The sequence below is a fragment of the Mastigoproctus giganteus genome, chromosome 7 (genome assembly GCF_048544385.1).
Source record: "Mastigoproctus giganteus isolate SK-2022 chromosome 7, ASM4854438v1, whole genome shotgun sequence".
NCBI classification, from domain to species: domain Eukaryota; kingdom Metazoa; phylum Arthropoda; class Arachnida; order Uropygi; family Thelyphonidae; genus Mastigoproctus; species Mastigoproctus giganteus.
In genome coordinates this window covers 120,126,810-120,150,054 of record NC_143581.1, presented here as the reverse complement: position 1 = coordinate 120,150,054, position 23,245 = coordinate 120,126,810, and the positions used below count along the sequence as shown (strand labels likewise).

Genomic DNA, 23,245 nt, shown 5'->3' with positions numbered 1-23,245 from the left:
AATTTGTGCAGCAGTCTTCCATGTGCAACAGTATCAAAAGCCTTTCTAAGATCCAAATATATAATATCAAAGTTATTCCCTGCATCCAGTTCTTTTGTGACTACATCATAGTATCCAATCAAATTGGTCAGGCAAGACCTGCCCTTAACAAAATCATGCTGCGTCTGAGCCATAACTGAATTCTTGTCTAGATGATCCTGCAGTGCTTCTTTAACCAGTGCCTCCATTAATTTACCTGGAACAGAAGTTAAACTAACAGGTCTATAATTACTTGTGTCAGCCTTTGATCCTCCTTTGTGAATTGGGGTTACATTTGCACGTCTCCAGTCTATGGGTACCTCCCCTGAGTCCAAAGAAGCTCTCATAATTATGGCTAGGGGTTTGCTTACTTCCTTTGCTGCCTCCTTTAATATAACTGGATAGATCCCATCCACCCCAGGTGCCTTTTTTATGTTTATCCTCAACAATCTCTCCTCCACTTTCTTCTCAGTTATTACAAAATCATCCAGCACACTGCCAATGTTTACTTTACCTACATCATTCTCCTTCCTGAATAACTCCTCATGCGTGAGTGTAGATGCAAAATACTCGTTTAGATTGTTAGCCACCTGAGCAGGATCCTCAACTGTTGAACCATCAATATCCAGTGGACCAATCTGATTCATCCCTTTCCTTCTTGAGTTTAAATATGTAAAGAACTCTTTTCTATTTTTCTTTGCATCCTTTCCCAAGGATTTTTCGTAGTCTGCCTTTGCCTGCCTAATCTCCTTTGTGACTTGGTTACAGACCAACTTATATCTATCATAGGCTTCCATGTCAAACATTAATTTGTATGTATACCATGCATTTTTCTTCTCTGCCACCTGTCTCATTAGTTCATCTGACAACCATTTGGCCTAAACCTTGAACAATATTTCTTAGTTGGTATGTAAAGCCTGGTAGCCTCCAAGATTAGTTCCTTGAATGCTTCCCAATTTGAGTTTGCTGTTGGTAACATCATCAGTTGGTCCCACTGTATAGAATTTAAATACTGTCTCAGACCATCATAATCGCCTTTACGAAAACGAAAACCCTTCCCTTTACCTCTGATGGTAGTTACCTCCTTGAGTAAATCCCACTTCAACACACTGTGATCACTGCCACCTAGTGGTTCATTTATCTGCAGATTCTTAATACATGAAGAATCACTACTGATAATCAGATCAAGAGTATTGCTCCCTCTTGTTGCCTCACAAACATGCTGATGTAGAAAACAATCATCCAATAAATCCACAAAAGCCTTGCTAGTGTGCGAGTGACCAACCCACAAATTCCAGTCAATATCTGGGAAATTAAAATCCCCCATTATAAGACTCTCTGATTTACTGGCCCACTCTATTTCTCTGTACAATATCTTATTATAATCATCAGAGTCATTAGGCCTATAGCACACTCCTACTCTCAATTTTGAGTTCCCTATGCTTATGTCACACCAAACTGACTCGACACTGCCCTGTCCATCGATGTCGACTGGCTTCACTTCCTTGGACTTTATGTGTTTCTTAACTAATAGCATAACCCCTCCTCCCCTCCTGTCCTGTCTATCCTTTCTATACACATTGTATTCCCCAAATTCCAGTTCCGCATTACTTATATCTGTGTGACACCACGTCTCTGATATCCCAACAATATCTGCCTTTGATGTTTTGAGCAATACCTCAAATTCATCAAATTTATTTACCAAACTCCTAGCATTGGTGTACACGCAGGTATACATGCACCTGTTTCTATTCTTAGCTACCCTAACACAACCCATGTGTTTACTTGTACCGCAATGACTCCCAGCAGTCTCTGAAATATCCTGAATCTTGTTTTTCAGGCTTCTGCTCATTTCAATAGAAGCAGTGCAAGAATCACTTCCACCTCTGCCAGTGGCTACTGTTAATCTATTAGTCCTTGTATCCCCCCCAACTAGCAGTTTTCCGACCCACCTAACACTGCCTCGACAGCATCAGCAAAAATTCTTGCACCCTTTCTATTTAAGTGTATCCCATCCCTGTAGAAGCAATCTCTCCTGTTAACAAGTACAGTCCAGGCTGAAAAAAATTCAACCCCTTGAGCCTTGCACAATCCCTCCAGGGCCGAATTGATCGACAAGGCTCTCATCATATACTCCCTCCTATCGTGTCTGGGCAGAATTGCAGACACTTTCAAATTCAACCCTAATTCACGGCTTTTTTTCAACAGTGACCTGTACTTGCTAAGTAATTCCGCCGGTCTCCTACTCTTAATATCATTAGTGCTAACGTGTACAACTATATCACCTTTTGTGCCCTTAAAAGAAGATATCCGCTCTACAACGTCATGAACCTTTGCCCCTGGCAGACATACCCTGGTCCTATTCCACCTATCCTTTTTACAAAGCATGTTCCCTGTTTCCCTGACAATAGAGTCACCAACAACTACTAGTTCCTGTGGGACCAGCGCATTCTGCCTAGGGGGCTGCCTGTGTGTTGCCTGATGACCAAGTGCAAGCTCTGGCGTTGATGTGGGCAGCTGAGAGCTTGATGGGCCCCTCAATTTATTTCCTTCGAGAGCATCCACCCTGTCCTTCAAGCTCTCATAAAGGCCCATAACAACACTGAGTTGTCGCCTGATTTCCTTGCACTCCTTACATCGTGCACACACAAAGACATCCCCCTTGGCAGCATCATGTCCCGTACCCGACTGCTCCGCAAACATCACGCAAACAGTGCATTTTAAAAGACTGTGATTCAGAGAGCAACTGCCCCCCTCAGTTCTCCCCTGAACCACAGCACTCCCATTAGCTTGAGCCTTTTACTTTGCTGCTCTGGTCAGAGTCATGATTCCGATTTAATTCAATAAAATTTCAAAACAAAAATTAAATCCTTAAGTTATATCCAAAAACAGTTATGTTAATTTTTTTTTTTTTTTTTTTTTTTTTTCGGTATCTAGTGTTTTCTACGAGTTCCTTTATACAACTTCCGTATCACGTGTACCACTATAGTTATGTATTAATTATTTGTTCCGATTAAGTCGTTATAAATATATAGAGTTAAAAATACAATTTAATTGACAAGAAAATTTATCAAGATTAATAGATTTACTGATTAATTGACAATATTATATTATGCACTATACTATGCAATATTATATTATGCACTATACTATGCAATATTATATTATGCACTATATATTATATTATGCACTATAAAATGCTGCTTTAAGAGGGTCTACAGTTTAGACCTAAATGGATGTCAGATGAACTGATGAGATTAGTGACACATAAGAAAATGCATCAAATGATTATAAATTATCTGGGACACAAAAGGCTACAATACGTTTAAACTACTCTGCATGAAAGTTACCAAGGGAACGAGGATCAAAGGGCGAGACAAGTAATTACAGACCTGGTAGTTTAACTTCTGTTCCAGGAAAATTAACAGAGGCACTAGTTAAAGAAGCACTACAGGATCATTTAGGCAAGGCTTCACTTATAGCACTTACATAGAATGTGTGTGAGTGGCGCCTCCGTAGTCAGGCGGGCAGGAGCAGCAGTGCGTAGCACACGCTTCTTGATTAGACTAGGGTTCGAGCCCATGACCACCAAATACGGAAGATGCAGAAAGGTCAGGGAATGACCACCGCATATCCCTGGAGCAATATGGCCTTAGTTGCTAATGCTCCTAAAAACCAAATAACAAAACAAACAGAATGTGTTTGTTAAGGGGAAGTCTTATCTGACCAATTTGATTTGATACTATGATGTAGTCACAAAGAAACTGGATGCAAAGAATAATTTTGATATCATATATTTGGATCTTAGAAAGACTTTTGATTCTGTTGCACATGGAAGACTGCTGCACAAATTGGTGCAGTGTGGCATTGGAGGCAAAAGGGATGGTTGAGTGGGAGAAGACAGAGAGTGGTGATCAATGGACATTGCTCTCCGTGGACTAGTGTTGTTTGTGGAGTCCCCCAGGGTTCAGCATTGGGTCCATTGTTGTTTTCTGTATTTATTAATGATATTGATGCTGGTATATCAGGCTTAATGTCCAAGTTTTCAGATGATACGAAGGTCGGCAGGGTTGTTAATGACAGTACGCTGCTCCAACAGGATCTAGAAAAGTTGAGCAGATGGGCTGAGAGGTGAAGTTTAACATTGACAAATGTAAAGTACTGCCTATGGGAAGCAGTAACCCCAGTATAACCATGTCATACATTGACAGTGGTAGAGAATGAAAAGGACCTGGGGGTAATTGTGCAGGCTGATATGAAGTTTTCTTAGCAGATGGCCTGGTGTCTTGTCAATGATATACAGGAATTTTTCTAGCAGGGATAAGGTGGTGATTATCCCCTTGTATAAGGCAACCTTGAGTACTGTATACAGGTCTGGAGGCCTTATTTTAAGAAAGATGTAGAGCTGCTGGATCGAGTACAGAGAAGGACAACAAGATTAGTGAATGGAACAAAGGGTTGCTCTTACGAAGAAAGGCTTAAGTTTTGAAAATTACAGTGTCTGGACACTAGGCTGGTACCTGCGAGGTGATCTGATTGAGGTATATAAAGCCTTGAATGGTTTGAGCAAATTCAATGCTGATGGGATTCTTCCTCTTGCTCAGAATAATCACCTCTCAGGTGATTATTCACATAAATTCAAATTGATGTAGGAAAATTGTAGGATGGATGTGCAGAAGTTTGCTTTTAGCCAGCAGGTGGTTGATTGCTCGAACAAGCTTCCATCTGCCATTGTAGAAGTTGATAGCTTAAATAGATTCAAGGCAGAATTATACAAACATTTGGAGCAAGTGGATGGGTTGAAATGAGAACGGTTTTTTTTTTTTTTTTTTGGTTGATGCTATATAAGCTTTCTTTCTTTCATCAAGTGCCTTTACTAATGCTAATTGTCTAATTGATTTAAAAATTTTGTTTTCCATGGTGAATTCCCCTTCAACTTGCTGAAACAGAGGCAAATTGAAATTTCCTTTTATAAGACATTCACATTTGCTCTTACATTCCATTTACACATACAGCTCTTCACAATTTTCTGGTGTTTAGATTACTCCCACACTCATTATACCTTTCTTCCCAACTAATGCAAATCACAGATTCTATGCATAACTTCTAAATTCTGGGGAAACATTTGTCACGCTTAGACTGCTGTTTATAACCATGACTCACCATTCCTGTCTTCCTTGCCCTTCTGATATACATTGTACATATTTTAGTGATACTCCTCATCGGAGTTCCCTCTAAGCTGTGCATCTGCTCAGTGGTTTTGGCAATGCTGCACACTGAATTTTTTTGAGAATACCCTGCATTCTGGTATTCAGTTGAACTTGGCCTCCTTTGGTTCACAGTCTGCTGGTGTTTGGCAATGCTGCACACTGAATTTTTTTGAGAATACCATACATTCTGGTATTCAGTTGAACTTGGCCTCCTTTGGGTCACAGTCTGCTGGTGACTCTTCCTTGAGAAAGATTCGCATATTTCTGTTACTGGAGTAAAAATTATGCTTTATATGTCTTCAAAATCTTTGGAAGAACTTCAACACAAACAATTCGAGGAAGTTATTTTTTGGGAAATATATACCTCCTACCTTACTGATAAGAAATCGCATTTTCTTACTATCAGTGAAGAATGTATACCAGATGTATATGGATTATTTTTTGGACATTTACTCTGTAGTTTATAAAGTTTGTGTCAAGAATGGTTTCAAAAAGCTAATTTTATGTTTGTAAAATCTGTTTAATCCAATAGTTATCTCTCATTAAATTGTTTATTTTCCATTTCACATGTAAAAATCACATTTAGTTATTATTATTATGACTATAATCATTAATTATTATTATTTTTTTCTAACCAACTGTGCAGCACCGTAAGATTAGTGTACAAAATGATATTCATTCACACCAAGAGAAAGAATCAGATGGAGCTATGCTCATTATCCCACATTTCCGTTAGCCCTATTATGGCAGTGTTAGTTTTTCTTAATCAGGTGTTCAAATTCACTCATTTTATTGATAGACATTACTGTATGTACAATTAAGATCAAGTGTTAGTGTTATTGTATATGAACACCCCATGAACTTATTTGAGCTCTCTCTCCCCATGAATTAATTTCCTGTTCATTTGAAATGTCACTACCCACCCCCCCAGAACATCTTGACCACATTGGCTGTTGAAACAACAAACAAGAACTCTTCAGATGAGTAAGTGTCCTCTTGACCCATATCCTCAAATAAACATGTATCTCTATTCTGCACATGTTATATTAATCTATCCTTCCAAACTAGCAGTTCCATTGAATCCTTAAGGTATCCTTCAGTGATATTGGCATAAACCCTTTTACCACTTTTGTTCAAATGTCTTCCATCTCTACAAAGTAGATTAATCCTACATGGAAGAGTGGATCATGCTGATAAAAATTTCCTCCCAAAAGGCTTTCAGCTCATTGTCTTTGCTATCTTGCCTGGGTGCACTTGCAGCACATACGTATGGTTGTGGTTCTGGGGCATGGACTGACTTAGTGGACAGAGTAACTTGACTTGGAATGGACTGAGTGGCTTATTGACTGGCTTACAAGGCTGTTTTAGAGTGTTTAGGCAGTTTTAAGATGTCTACCTGTGCCTGATAGGCTATTCCTCAATCTGTTTGTCCCCTGGAGGAGAGAAGCAGGGCAGCTCTTGAAATGTCAACCCCCCCTCATTCTTACTACTTTACATGTAACAAACTTAATCCAAAAAATATACATCTGCTTTTAACATCTTATAACATCAACTTTTCTACACAGGTTTTTTTACAACCAGAAGCTCTTATGAAAACAGAAAAAAAGAATTGAGGTACAATGATCCTTGGTTGGGGACTATCAAATGTAGAAGGAATCTTAAAATGTAACATTACTTTCATAATACTTGGCATTAACAGTTTCTCTTATCAGTGTTGGGTATATGAGTGCATTCAGTCAGGTGGGAGGCAGAGTACAGACTTCTTTCTGATGAAACTTTGTGTGCACTCTTGACAGCTAAGACTGGATAGCAGGAACATTTTTATAAATTAAACTTGGGAAGATGACTGAAGGTTTGAGTACTTGTAAATTCCATATGTAATGGTATTTTCTAATTGCATCCTTGTTTTGTCTGTAATAGCTCATATCCTTTTTAGCTTGAATGAGGCCCATATTTGTATGAATTTTTGTTACAGTTCTGCTTCTAGACTCCATCTTGAAATTGATGAAAGGCCTTTAATTTATGAACACTTATATTATTCTTCCAGGACTTCTTACAAAGATATTAATAATGATTTTATAGGTTAAAACCCAGGTTTTGACAGTTCATAAAATTGAGATTCTCTCTTTTTATTTTTCTCTCTCATCATTTTAGCCTCCTTGATATTGCAAAACTTCACATTATTCACAAGTTTAAGTAAAATTATTATTTATTTGCTGAATTTGCTTATTTTTTAATTATGTAGGCAACAAGAAGATTATATTGGACCAAGCTTTGATACTATATCAGCTTCTGGTCCTAATGGAGCTATCATTCATTATCATCCAGAGGAAGCAACCAGTAGAAAAATTACAAGTGATGAAATTTACCTTTGCGATTCTGGAGGACAATACAGGTAATTTACATAATTGTTAATTAAAAACTTCATACAGTCTGTTTACCGTTCGTAGTCAACTGTTATTATCATTAGGCACCCATTTCAGTTTCTAAAGCTATGCTAAAAGTCAAAAGTCCAGCAATTATAGAATTTCAGATTATATAAGATGCAATTCAGTAATATTATTTATATAATTAAATGTCGGTTACAAATGCAAAAGTTAAATTTTATTAGTAAATTTGAAGTATAAAATCAGAGCTTGTTTGTCATAAAGAAAATCATAGTGATTGCTTGTATGTTACTAATGTTTCCATTAGTAACAGACAAGCATTATTTATTTTCCCTTAATTTAGAATTGCATTTACTAAAATTTAGATATATAAGATATAGAAATATAGATAGATAAGATATATCTATATTTGTTAACAGTAATTATAATAAGCAGAAATTTTGAGGAGGGGAGAAGGAGAGGAGAGGAGAAGGAGAGCTCAAAACCTGTGCTCCTGAACTTACTCCTATTCTTTGCCGCCTTTTTTCACTTTCTTATTCCAAAGGTGTTTTTCCTTCTGCTTGGAAATTTGCTCATATCCAGCTAGTTCCTAAAAAGAGTGACAAATCACTCCCATCCAATTATCGTCCCATTGCAATTACTTCTACTCTCTCTAAAGTAATGGAGAAATCAATTAACTGACAACTCTTAAACTACCTAGAAACTGTCCATCTGATGAACGATTGCCAGCATGGATTCCGTCAGTGTCGATCCACTGGTAATATTCTGGCTTATGTTACCCATTTATGGACAAATTCAATGGAAAATTTTTGGTGAAACAAAAGCAGTTGCTCTTGATATCTCAAAGGCTTTCGATCGTGCTTGGCATAAAGGTCTTCAAACAAGCTTCCAGCTTATGGTTTGGCAACTGTTTTTAGTAATTGGTTATCCAGTTTTCTCTCTGATCGCTCACTGAGGGTGATGGTAGAGAGCCATCACTGACGGTGATGGCTCTCTGTCTTCTAAATTCTCCACTAATGCCAGTGTCCCCCAAGGTTCAGTTCTTTCCCCTACTCTTTTCCTCTTGTATATTAATGACCTTCTTCCATTGACTGGGAATCCTATCCATAGTTTTGCCGATGATAGCACATTGCATTCTTCTTTCCATTTTGAGAATCCTTGCCCTGCTCAATCAGCTTCAACTTCTCAAAAATCTGCTACCAATTCCTTAAATGCTGATCTTCTGGTAATTCTCCAGTGAGGCAAAGACAACTTAGTTGATTTCAACCCTTCTAAAACTCAGTCTTGTCTTATATCTCACAAAAAGGATTCTTCTGCTCCTATGCTTATCTTTAGTGACACTCCAATTTTTAGGCAAAATGATATAACTCTTTTGGGGATTACCCTGACTTCTAATCTCTCTTGGCACAAGCACATTACAAATATTGCTTCCTCTGCATCTGAAAAACTTGGTTTTCTCTTTCGCTCTCAGCGTTACTTTTCTTCCAGACAGCTGCTCACTCTGAATAAATCGCAAATCCGCTCTGCCATGGAATATTGTTCCCACAACTGGGGTGGTGCCCCCAAAACCTCTCTCAGGCTTTTGATTCCATTCAGAAGAGAGCAATTAGGTTTATTAATGATTTATCTCTAACAGAGTCTCTCCACTCGCTGTCTCATAGACGTACTGTTTCTGCTGCATGCCTCTTCTACAGATACTTCCATGGGCACTATTCTTCTGAATTGGCTTCTATAATTCCCGCTCTCTGTTTCAAAACAGTCCGAACACGTGCCACCACCAGCCAACATCCATTTACTGTCCAACTTCAAACTCGCAGAACCAACTTTTCATCTTCCTCGTTTATTCATTTAACAGCCATTTTCTGGAACAACCTTCCTTCATACGTATTTCCTGAAAATTACAGTCTATAGAAGTTTAAGTCCAATGTCAACGAATATCTTCTTTCATCTTCTCAACCTCCAACCCAAGCACGGTACTAAGTACTCTAGGGTCTGATACCTCTCATGTTTGGGATGTACATAAAAAAAATAAAAATAAAAATAAAATATAGCAGAGTTGGTACACCAAACACTTCTTTTGTAAGCTGTGAAAAAATAAAATTAATAAATATGCTTTTCATTCTCTTTTACCTTGCTTATTTAAAAATTAGAAATTTAATTTTTCTGATATTTATTATTGCAATATTTATCTAATTTAATTTAATTTAATTTATTTATATCTGTTGTATTCTATTTTAGTTTTCCTGTAGCCTTAGCTATGTCTCTCACATGTTTTCACCAACTTAGATGAATGTAATACAGGCTTTCTTTATTATTACGTACTAGAATGAATACCCCTGGTGAATATTTTACCAACACTATTTCAGAGAAGAAGTAAAGATTAATATCGAAGTAATTACAAAAACATATCCCTCGTCTCCTTTTTGCTGCTAGCTAAGGTATCAGTAGGGTAGACTCGGGTAAAAATGCAGTTTGACCATTATTTATTATTGCAATATTTAAATAAAATTAATGACCAAAATTTTACTTTTTTTGATAACATGAATGAAATCAACTCATTTTGACTAAATCGCATGTGCTGAAAACAAAAATGACAGTAGAAAGTTCATGGCACGTCACAGGTTTTCTTTATTTCTTTATTTAAATGAAGAATCTGAATGTGAAGAAGATACTGAAAATTAATTTATGCCAACTTGTATGTTACTGTAATTGTTCATGATTTCTCCATGCCAAAACGTGTTATGGCACGAAGCCATAACTCATTTTTGTGTTATAGCTTCGTGCTCCTTTTTTTTCAAAAATTGTGAATTGTCACCTATCTAAATGTAGTCAGGCCTTAATTACCTGTAATGCCTCCCACCCAAAATAATAAAAATTTCACTACCACTTGCAAAACAAAAATTAATCTAGACTTTGACCTAATTTATCAATGCACGTATAATGTTTAATTGTTAAATCCTGCAACAGCAAATTTAATAGCAATGCTTAATTTAGCGGTACTCACCTTAGTGTGATCTGCAATTGATGCTTGGGATAGGGAATTACATAAACCCCACAAACCTCCACCGCAAACATTTCGTCCCAATCTTTCACCACCAACGAACTCGCTGGACTCGAATATGGTTTCAATTTCGCCATAAGGGACCACAACTATCCCACCAAAGAATGTATTAAAGAACTACAGACGAAACTTGCAAACTACCCCAATAAATGGCGCATCATACAACAAACCAATTCCATTCTCAGCTCAAAACTCCGCTCACAACCCAATATTAATAAACAACAATTATCAGATATACAGAAAATACCGAGTGGGACTTCATGTGTCAGAAGAAGAAGAGCTCACAAAAGAATTGAGAAGCCAAGGGGTAACAGGAATGAAGAGAATTAATATCAGAAGGGATGGAAATATAATTCCAACAAGAACTCTTATCATAACCTTTAATACTCTGAAGTGGGTCGGAAAACTGCTAGCTTGGAGGGATACAAGGACTAATAGATTAACAGTAGCCACCGGCAGAGGAGAAAGCGTTTATTGCACTGCTTCTATTGGAATGAGCAGCAGTCTGGAAAACAAGATGCAGGATATTTCAGAGACTGCTGGGAGTCATTGCGGTACAAGTAAACACATGGGTTGTGTTAGATTAGCTAAGAATAGGAACAGGTGCATGTATACTTGCGTGTACACCAGTGCTAGGAGTTTGGTAAATAAATTTGATGAATTTGAGGTATTGATATTGATATTGAGATATTGCTCACAACATCAAAGGCAGATATTGTTGGGATACCGTCAGAGATGTGGTGTCATACAGATATAAGGAATGCAGAACTGGAATTTGGGGAGTACAATGTGTACAGAAAGGATACACAGGATAGGAAGGGAGGAGGGGTTATGCTATTAGTTAAGAAACACATAAAATCCAAGGAACTGAAGCCAGTCGACATCGCTGGACAGTGCAGTGTCGAGTCAGTTTGGTGTGACGTAAGCATTCGGAGATCAAAATTGAGAGAAGGAGTGTGCTATAGGCCTAATGACTCTGATGAGTATAATAAGAAACTGTCTGGGCCAGTAAATCAGAGAGTCTTATAATGGGGGATTTTAATTTCCCAGATATTGACTGGAATTTGTGGGTTGGACACTCACACACTAGCAAGGCTTTTGTGGATTTATTGGATGATTGTTTTCTACATCAGCATGTTCGTGAGGCAACTAGAGGGAGTAATACTCTTGATCTGATTATCAGTAGTGATTCTTCATGCATTAAGAATCTGCAGATAAAGGAACCAAAGATGTAACTACCATCAGGGGTAAAGGGAGGGGTTTTTGCTTTCATAAAGGCGACTACGATGGTCTGAGACTGTATTTAAATTCTATACAGTGGGACCAACTGATGATGTTACTAACAGCAAATTCAAAATGGGAAACATTCAAAGAACTCATCTTGGAGGCTTTACATACCAACTAAGAAATATTGTTCAAGGTTTAGGCCAAAAGGATGTCAGATGAACTATGAGACATATGGCAGAGAAGAAAAATGCATGGGATACATATAAATTAACATGTGACAGAAGCCTATGATAGATATAAGCTGATCTGTAACCAAGTTACAAAGGAGGTTAGGCAGGCGAAGGCAAATTACGAGAAATCTTTGGCAAAGGATGCAAAGAAAAACAGCAAAGAGTTCTTTACTTATGTAAACTCTAGAAGGAGGGTGATGAATCAGATTGGTCCACTTGATATCAATGGGTCAACTGTTGATGATCCTGCTCAGGTAGCTAACAAACTAAATGAATATTTTGCAACGACATTCACACATGAGCAGTTATTCAGCGAGGGGAATGCCAGAGGTGTATACAACTCTGGCAGTAAGGTAGATAATCTTGTAATAACTGAGGTGTGCCTCTGTAGCCAAGTGGGCAGGAGCAGCAGTGCGTAGCACACGCTTCTTGACTAAACCGGGGTTCGAGCCCGTGACCACCAAATACGGAGGATGCAGAAACATCAGGGAATGACCACCGCATACCCCCCGAGCAATATGACCTTAGTTGCTAATGCTCCTAAAAACCAAATAACATAACTTGTAATAACTGAGAGTAAAGTGGAGGAGAAATTTTTGAAGATAAACACAAGAAAGGCACCTGTGGTGGATGAGATTTATTCAGTTATATCAAAAGAGGTGGCAAAGGAACTAAACAAACCCTTAGACATAATTATGAGAGCTTCCCTGGACTCAGGGGAGGTACCCATGGACTGGAGATGTGCAAATGTGATCCCAATCCACAAAGGAAGATCAAAGGGAGACACAGGTAATTACAGATCCGTTAGTTTAACTTCTGTTCCAGGGAAATTAATGGAGGCACTGATTAAAGAAGCACTGCAGGATCATCTAGACAAGACTTCAGTTATAGCTCGGACACAGCATGGTTTTGTTAAGGAAAAGTCTTGCCTGACCAATATGATCGGATACTATGATGCAATCACAAAAGAACTGAATGCAGGGAATAACTTTGATATTATATATTTGGATCTTAGAAAAGCTTTCGATATTGTTGCACATGGAAGACTACTGCACAAATTGGAGCAGTGTTGCATTGGAGGCAAATTGCTGGTATGGATAAAAGAATGGTTGAGGGGAAGAAGACAGAGAGTGGTAATGAATGGACACTGCTCATTGTGGACTAATGTTATTAGTGGAGTCCCTCAGGGTTCAGTCTTGGGTCCATTATTGTTTTTTCTATATATATAAATGATATTGATGATGGTATATCAAGCTTAATGTCCATGTTTGCAGGCGATACAAAGGTTGGCAGGGTTGTTAAGGACACTACTGACGCTATATGCTGCTGCAACAGGATCTGGAAAGGTTGAGCTGATGGGCTGAGAGGTGGCAAATGAATTTTAACATTAACAAATGTAAAGTACTACATATGGGAAACAGCAACCCCAGAGCAACGTATCAACTCTGTGGTACTACAATGACAGTGGTAGAGAATGAAAGGGACCTGGGGGTGGTTGTGCAGGCAGATATGAAGTTCTCTGAGCAGTGCAGACAGGCTGCAAGAGTAGCTCATGGTGTCTTGTCAATGATATACAGGAATTTTTCTAGCAGGGATAAGGAGGTGATTATTCCCTTGTAAGGCAATGCTCAGGCCATACCTTGAATACTGTATACAGGTCTGGAGGCCTCATTTCAAGAAGATGTAGAGCTGCTGGAACGAGTACAGATAAGGGCAACAAGATTAGTGAATGGAACAAAGGGTTGCTCTTATGAAGAAAAGCTTAAGTTTTGCAAATTACAGTGTCTGTAGACTAGGCACCGGCAAGGTGATCTGATAGAGGTGTATAAATAAAGCCTTGAATGGTTTGAGCATTCTGAATGCCGATGAGATTCTTCCTCTTGCTCAGAATAATCACCTGAGAGGGCATAAATTCAGATTGAGTAAAGACAGATGTAGGATAGATGTGCGGAAATTTGCCTTTAGCCAGCGGGTAGTTGGTTGGTGGAACAGACTTCCATCCCTTGTTGTGGAAGTTGATAGCCTAAATAAATTTAAGGCTCAGCTCGGCAGGTATTTCAGACGAACGGAGTGGTGAAATGGAAGTGTTTTTTTTTTTTTTGGCTGATTCTGCATAAGCTTTCTTTCTTGCATCATATGCCTCTACTAATGCGAATGCTAACAGTCAAAGCAGGATATCTGAACTATCAAGTAAGACAGTACATACCAAATCCATTACAATGTTACAAATGTCAGAAATTTGGACATTTGCAAATAGCATTCAGAAACTCAGCAGCCTGTACACAATGTGTTTCTAAAGATTACGAGATTACAGTTTACTCTGCCAACATCTTGAAATGTACAAACTGTAAAGGTGAACACCCAGCCCTTCTCAAAAACATGCGAAAAATGGAAACAAGGGAAATTAATTCAGAAATACAGAACATAACACAACGTACCAAGAAGCAAGGAGAATAATACAACCATGGCCTTCAAACAAGCCAACATATGCACAATCAGAGATCCCGTATAAATCAGTATAAGTTCAAACAGAAATTTCCCTGCTGCAAAAGAATCACTTACTGAATTAAAGGCACAGAAACAGGAGAAAATAGTGAATACTCCAATTTCTATTCACACAGAACAGGTATCAACAAATCAGCACCACAACAAGATATCAACAAGACAGACCTAAACCTACAAACATCAAAACAATCGAACAATTGGCCATAGAAAAAATAAACACATCTGAAGAACCAGAACTAGAAATTTTTACAGTAGAAAATATGGACATGGACCGGCCTCACTACCCTAAAAAAGATAAGACAAATAATAAGAATGCTCCATTTCAGAAGCAATCCAAAATCCCTAGGAAAACCAAATAATGGATCAGTTCATACAGTGGAATTGTAGAGGACTACGAGCCAATTACGATGATGTCCAGTGTCTCATAACACACCATGCGCCAATATGCTTTTGTCTTCAAAAGGCATACCTTAGAAAACTAGACACCTTTTCAGTAAAAAAATTATACAGTGTACAGAAAAGACAAAATAAGAGATGGGCCAACACATGGAGGAGTAGCCATCTTGGTCCATAACCACATCCCAACTGTACACATTCCTTTAAACAGCAATCTAGAAGCGATAACTGTATGAATAACACTAAAGGTGGTAGATGATTCTCATCAACCGGTGAAATACCGCCACTTTCCTTATTAGAGGCTTGAAGTGGTGGAACCCATGTTTAGTCTTTAGTCTTTGGTCCTTGAGGTTGTCACAGATATTCTCTCAGATATGCCAGACAAGCTGTACTTGCTACCTGGGAGTCTAAAACGCTGATGGAACTGATATTCGGGTGAAACTCAAGTCAAGTGGACCCAATTTCGGCGAAGTCCGGGCGGTCTGTGACAGCCAAATCCTCTGCTTGCACCTTCACGATGGTGGGACTGTTAGTAATCCTGGGTATAACCTCCATGCACAAGTACATGGTGGGTGACCACCCAGGTGTGAACCAACGTAAGCAGGGGTCGAGGTGTGTCGCCCACACCACATGGAGGAACGCCGCCCCTCTATGTTACCAGGCAGTACTAGGTGGTAGATGACTCTCATCAACCGGTGAAATACTACCACTTTGCTTATTGGAGGCTTGAAGTGGTGGAACCCATGTTTAGTCTCTAGAGCTAAGTTCCAGTCAACCCTTCTCTATCTCTTCTATCATGCAGTATGATTGATGACTTTTGAGGTTATGATGAACGTCGTGGTGAGATCCACTCCTTACATTTCGAGGGTACAGCTCTAAAACGGTGTTCGCAGGCGGGCCGCTAGTTAGTCCACCGGACTGAACCTATTGGTAACTCTCTAGGAAGCTTCCGGATCAGCTAGTGTATAATCTTGCTACCTCTACTCTGCCAGATAGTGACTGGAGGGAGTCCGAGTAGTGTGTATGTGGAGAGCATTGTTGAGGCCACATTATGTCAAGGATCTGGGCATATTCTTACCATGTGTACGCCATATCCAAAAATTTCATTACCTCATACAGCATGTCCCACCCACTTTTTCTTAGTATTGAATACACCATGAATTGTCAAACTAATAGAGCAAGCTTATCTGCGAAAAGATCTAAACCTCCCAAGGACTTCTTAATTCATTTCACAAATATACGTGGTCTCAATTCTAATCTCAACGATGTCCATTTCCACTTGCAGTCTGCCAAACCCCATGTACTTTTTCTCACAGAATCTCAGTTATCGGTTGATTCATCTACTGCTCATCTCAGATCTCCAAATTATTCGCTGTATGATTCCTTTCGCCTCAAAGGTGGTACTTGTGCATATGTCCGTTCTGATATTCCCTGTCACAGACTTGGCAATTTGGAGTCTCCTCTCTTTGATCTTCTCTGGCTTAAAATCTCTCTACCTCATTGTGTCAAATTCATCTGTTGTCTCCACTGTTCTCCCAACTCCACTAATCACTTGGAGCTCTTTGACTTCCTCTCTTTGCAACTTGACTTTCTCCAGTCCAACTTTCCTAACAGTGAAGTAATTTTCCTTGGTGATTTTAATGTTCACAACTCCAGCTGGCTTCCGTTTTCTAATCACACCGACCCAGAAGGTCGAGATGCTGAGGCTTTTGCAATTACTAATGACCTAGCACAGATTGTTCATTTACCTACAAGAATACCGGACAATCCTAATCATACAGCCAATACGCTTGATCTTTTTCTTACAAACAACCCTTCTAAGTACACGGTCGAAGTGAGAGGTCCTTTAGGCACTTCAGATCACAACTTGGTGATTCTCTCTTCTCCAATGGAACCTTTATCTCATGGCTATTCCCAACCACGTGTTGTTTGGCATTACAAGAATTCAAAATGGGATGACCTGCGAGACTTCTTTTCTTCTTTTCCTTGGTCGGATTACTGTTTCAAAACTTCTGATGTCAACGTTTGCTCAGATCGTGTCAGTGAAATTATTCTTGCAGGAATGGAATCCCTTATCCCACATTCCACTTTAAAATCTCGTCCTTTATCTAAACCTTGGTTTTCCAATAAATGTGCTAAGGATGTCCAAGAGAAGAATGTTGCATATCATAATTGGCTTGTTTCTAATTCTTCAGTTTCATTTTCTGCCTACACCAAAGCTCGCAACAGTTGTAAAGCAGTTATTAATCAGTCCAAACTAGAGTTTGAACAGGCTAAGAGTAGAAAACTTTCTTCCTGCCCTAATGGTAGCCGTGGTCTCTTGCCAAAGCTATTGGTCACAACTTTTGCCCATCTTTGCTCCCATCTCTGTCCAAACTAGATGGTTCTGTTGCCACTTCAGCCAAGGATAAAGCTGACCTGCTAGCATCCCATTTTTCTTCCAGCTCACGTATTAATGATCTTGGTAAAACACCTCCCACCATTCCCAACACCCTCCATTCAGTGCCTCCTGTGGTCTTCCGTCAAAAGGATATCAGAAGGATTTTGATGAATCTTGATGCTAAGAAAGCTCCAGGTCCTGATGGTATTTCTCCACTTGTTCTCAAAACCTGTGCTCCTGAACTTACTCCTATTCTTTGCCGCCTTTTTTCACTTTCTTATTCCAAAGGTGTTTTTCCTTCTGCTTGGAAATTTGCTCATATCCAGCCAGTTCCTAAAAAGGGTGACAAATCCCTCCCATCCAATTATCGTCCCATTGCAATTACTTCTACTCTTTCTAAAGTAATGGAGAAATCAATTAACTGCCAACTTTTAAACTACCTAGAAACCTTCCGTCTGATCAAAGATCACCAGTATGGATTCCGTCAGTGTCGATCCACTGGAGATATTCTGGCTTATGTTACCCATTTATAGACTAATTCAGTGGAAAGGTTCGGTGAAACACAAGTAGGTGCTCTTGACATCTCAAAGGCTTTTGATCGTGTTTGGCATAAAGGTCTTCTAAACAAGCTTCCATCTTATGGTTTGACAACTGTTTTTTGTAATTGGCTATCCAGTTTTCTCTCTGATCGCTCACTCAGGGTGATGGTAGATGGCTCTCTGTCTTCTAACTTCTCCACTAATGCCGGTGTCCCCCAAGGTTCAGTTCTTTCCCCCACTCTTTTCCTCTTGTATATCAATGACCTTCTTCCATTGACTGGAAACCCTATCCATAGTTTTGCCGATGATAGCACATTGCATTCAACTTTCCATTTTGAGAAACCTTGTCCTGCTCAATCAGCTTCAACTTCTCGAAAATTTGTTACCAATTCCTTAAATGCCGATCTTCGGGTAATTCTCCAGTGGGGCAAAGACAATTTAGTTGATTTCAACCCTTCTAAAACTCAGTCTTGCCTTATATCTCGCAAAAAGGATTCTTCTGCTCCTATGCTTGTCTTTAGTGACACTCCGATTTCTAGGCAAAATGATATATCTCTTTTGGGGATTACCCTGACTTCTAATCTCTCTTGGCACAAGCACATTACAAATATTGCTTCCTCTGCATCTAAAAAACTTGGTTTTCTCTTTCGCTCTCAGTGTTACTTTTCTTCCAAACAGCTGCTCACTCTGTATAAATCGCAAATCTGCCCTGCAATGGAATATTATTATTATTATTATTATTATTATTATTATTATTATTAGCTATATGGTGCAAGGAAGCCTGAGGCTTATGCTGCACCACCCAAAAAAAAATTCCCAAGTTACCCTAAGAAAGAGGGAGAGAGAGAGAGAAAGACAAGGGAACCAAGAAAGAGAAGAATGATGATTTTCCACATCTGGGGTGGTGCTCCCAAAACCTCTCTCAGGCTTTTGATTCCATTCAGAAGAGAGCAATTAGGTTTATTAATGATTCATCTCTAACAGAGTCTCTCCACTCCCTTTCTCATAGACACACTGTTTCTGCTGCATGCCTCTTCTACAGATACTTCCATGGGCACTGTTCTTCTTAATTGGCTTCCATAATTCCCGCTCTCTCTTTCAAAACAGTCCGAACACGTGCCGCCACTAGCCAACATCCATTTACTGTCCAACTTCAAACCCACAGAAACAACTTTTCATCTTCTTTATTTATTCATTCAACTGCCGTTTTCTGGAACAACCTTCCTTCATACGTATTTCCTGAAAATTACAATCTACAGAAGTTCAAGTCCAATGTCAACAAATATCTTCTTTCATCTTCTTAACCTCAAACCCAAGCACGGTACTAAGTACTGTAGGTTCTAATACCTCTCGTGTTTGGGGGTCACATAAAAAAAAAAAAAAAAAAAACTAACATTTTGGGTAACCATCTGTTCAGTGTACCTTCCACCAGAACCAGATATATACCATTTGAAGAAATGGACCAATTAATCTCGTCCCCAGGTACCAAGCGATTTTGTGATTGCTTGCCAGTCTTTGCCAGTAAATTAGCACTCTTTCTTGGTGAAATAAAATCATTTCCTTATTTTCAGCATTACATTAACACTCAATTCATTCAGTAAAGAAAGCATTTTACTACATCAGAAGGAAAAGTAACCTTCTTTCTTTCTTTCTTTCTTATCTTATCTTAACTTTTTATTTTATTACTAACCCACTACCAAAGGTGGTCACAAAGGTGGCACTGCTGCTGCCTCCACATAGTGGGGCCGGTAACCTGGAGGGGAAAAGCTCTCCCTTCCAAGGCGAAATAGAGCAAACAGTTTCTAAACCCCAGAAATCCACTGGGTGCATAGATGACACCCTTACGGGGTGAAAACAGTCAAAGACCGATTTGGTTGCAGCAAACATCAAAAGATTGACATAATCAGAACTCCATCTTTCCTTATTATTCACTCGACCCAAGAACAATCTATTGGGAAACTCTTGCCATTTCTAGTGCAGAAATGCCTAGAAAGCATAATAGGTATCCCCAAGACAGTCCATCACTTAAGATCAGGACAGTTACTGGTTGAAGTTGCCACTGCTCAACAATCTGAGCAACTACTGAAACTAAAAACGTTTGGTGGAATTTCTGTTACAGTTTCACCGCACGTTTCCCTGAACACATCAAGAAGTGTCATCACTGAATGGGACCTCATGAACATGTCAGATGAAGAGCTAAAACAAGGACTACAACATCAAGGAGTAATCAATGTTAGAAGAATAATGACAAAAAAAGATGGCATACTAGTCCCTACTCAGAACATAATACTCACTTTTGATAACCCTAAACCACCAACACTAATCAAAACAGTTATCTTAATTGCCGTATTAGAGCGTATGTTCCAAACCCCTTATGCTGCGGCAAGTGACAGAAGTTTGGGCACTCACAGACAGTCTGCAGATTAGTTTGGTTTAGTTTAAATTTTATTGGCACATTAGCAACTAAGACTATAATGTGCCACAGTCTGCAGCGGAGCAGCTGCCTGTGCTGCATGTGAATCCACTGCACACACAAACACTGAGTGCACAGTTACAACACCTAGTTGTCCAAACTGCAGAGAGGCACATCCGTTGTTTTCTAAGGAGTGTTCCGTTTGGAAATGTGAAAATACATACAACGATACAAAACTAAACACAGTGTGACCTATCAAGAGGCCATGAAATGTTTACCAGCCTATGCTCAAGCAACAAAAAGACATATCTCGATTGCAACCCAAACAGTAACCATACCACCAAGCGAATCGCTATCTCATTGGGCAAGGTCAGTATTGACCACTGTATCAGTAAAGCAAATGACTAGCAAAGTAATGCCAAAAATACTCCAATTAGTGTATAACCAGATGCCTTCCCACAGCAAAACACCAAAGTAACTACTAATCCTGATGCAAACCAAGAAACCTTAGAAGATAGCTCACAGCAAGATGACCATGTACTAGAACTTTTCACTGACGAGGATATCGACACTGGAAACCCATAGTTTCCAAAGAAGGGGAAAGGGAAACCTGAGCGAAACAAATCGAGAGTTCCTAAACCCAAATAATGCTTACATTTCTGCAGTGAAACTGTAGAGGATATCACAGTAATTTAAATCACATCCAAGGTCTCTTCACACAATATGATCCCATCGCTTTCGGCCTTTTGGAAAACAACCTAACCTCACATATAACTATTTCTCTCTGGAACTATATAATTCATCAGCAAAATCATGTTGTACACAACCTTAACAATCTGACAATCTGGCGTATTGAGGTGTGGCATTGATGCTCGACTACCCTCCACACCACTCCCTTTTTTTTTTCTTTTTTTTTTTTTGGTAGTTGTTGGCGCATAGGCCTCTGTGGCCATAATGCACCTCCCAAGGTTTTTGCAGTACTTCGATCCAAGCCCGAGGCGGGAATCGAACCCGCGACCTTTGGGTTGCCAGGCAGGCACTTTACCCACCCGGCTAGTCCGGTCGGCCCAAACCACTCCCATTAAAAACAAACCTTGAGGCAGTTGCAGTGCAAGTCAACATTAATTTTGATTTGACTATCGTCTTGCTATACTTGCCTACTAATCAAATAATAAGTTACACCGACCTAGAACTAGTGGTGCAACTTCCTCAACCCTACTTCATCCTTGGGGACCTCAATAGTCATCATTCGTTATGGGGAAACCAAAACATGGACAAACAAGGACAAATTAGAGAAAAGTTACTTGACCAGCACAATTTGATTACCCTCAATAATAACAGGCACACAAATACACGAATTTACCTACAGGATCTACTTCAGCAATTGATGTCTCTCTCTGCTCAGCATCCGTATATCCTCTATTTGGATGGACCGTTCATCGCAATCCATTCATCATCATCATCAGCCATTTTCAATCCACTGCAGGATGAAGGCCTCTCCAGCAACTTTCCAGTTCCTTCTGTTTTGAGCACTGGCCATCCATTTACTACCCACAAACTCATGAATTTCATCTATCCATCTCAACCTTTGTCTTCCAGATTTTCTTCTAGCTCCTCTTGGGTACCATTCTGTTATTTTCTTAGTCCATCTGTCATCATGTCTTCGAGCTATGTGTCCTGCCCAAGACCATTTTAGTTCTTTAGTTTTGATAAGAATGTCCTTTACTTGAGTTTGCTGCCTAATCCATGTGTTTCTCTTCTTATCTAACAGTCTGATTCCCAATATAATTCGTTCCATTCTTTGCTTTGTAGTTCTCAGCTCCTCTTCCATTCTTTTGGTGAGTGCCCAAGTTTCACTTCCATAAGTCATTGTGGGGAGTATACATTGGTTCATTATTTTACGTTTCAGACAAACTGGGATATTGCTCTTCAGTATGTGACTATATTTCCTGAATGCTATCCATCCAAAATTTATTCTTCTCTTGACTTCCAGCCATTTATCATTATTACAGCTAACAACTTGTCCCAGATAAGGATATATGACTCCACCTTTTCAATTACTGCTCCTTCAATCATTATTTTCCTTTCTGTGGCATACTTGTTCATCATTACTTTTGTTTTAGCCATATTCATCTTTAGTCCAAAATCCTTACTAACTGTGCATAACTGATTAAGATTTTCCTCTAATTCTTTGGGATCGTGGCTTATGACCACAATGTCATCTGCAAATCGTAAATGTTTTAGGTACTCTCCGTTCACATTGACTTGTGAACAGAAACAGCTTCGGAGATACTGTGTCTCCTTGTCGAACTCCTTTCTCGATTTTAAATTTCCTACTGTCTTTGTCTAATCTAATAAAGGAGATAGCATTCTCATATATTTTCTTCAAAATCATAATATGTGGGGTATCTATGCCTTGTCGTTCCAGTGCCCGAAACATTGCCTTATGCTGTATGGAGTCAAATGCCTTTTCATAATCCACAAATGCCAGGCATAATGGTGTTTTATATTCATTTGCTTTCTCCATTAGCTGTGATATTACGTGAAGGTGATCCATAGTTGAGAATCCTGTCCTAAAGCCAGCTTGCTCTTTCTGTTGATTCTCATCAAGTATTCTTTCTAATCTGTTAATAATGACCCTTGTGAACAACTTGTAGATGTGGGATAAAAAGCTAATTGGTCTATAATTTCTAATTTCTGATTTTTCTCCTTTCTTATGCAGCAAAACTATGATTGCATTATTCCACTGCTTAGGCGTCACACCTTTTCTAATGCCAGGTGGGAAGGAGCAGCAGTGCGTAGCACACGCTTCTTGATTAGACCGGGGTTCGAGCCCGTCACCACCAAATACGGAGGATGCGGAAAGGTCAGGGAATGAC

At 39.2% G+C, this 23,245-nt stretch overlaps 1 protein-coding gene across 2 annotated transcripts in view; it reads left to right on the top strand.

The window, feature by feature from the left end:
- Positions 1–23,245, top strand: part of LOC150083167 (xaa-Pro aminopeptidase 1-like) — an 886,380-nt gene that overhangs the window by 645,167 nt on the left and 217,968 nt on the right. For both annotated transcript variants that reach the window (XM_090377885.1, XM_090377886.1), the window contains one exon: positions 7,474–7,623. In XM_090377885.1, the coding sequence (XP_090234011.1) occupies positions 7,474–7,623 (150 nt within the window). The remainder of the gene's footprint in view (positions 1–7,473; positions 7,624–23,245) is intronic.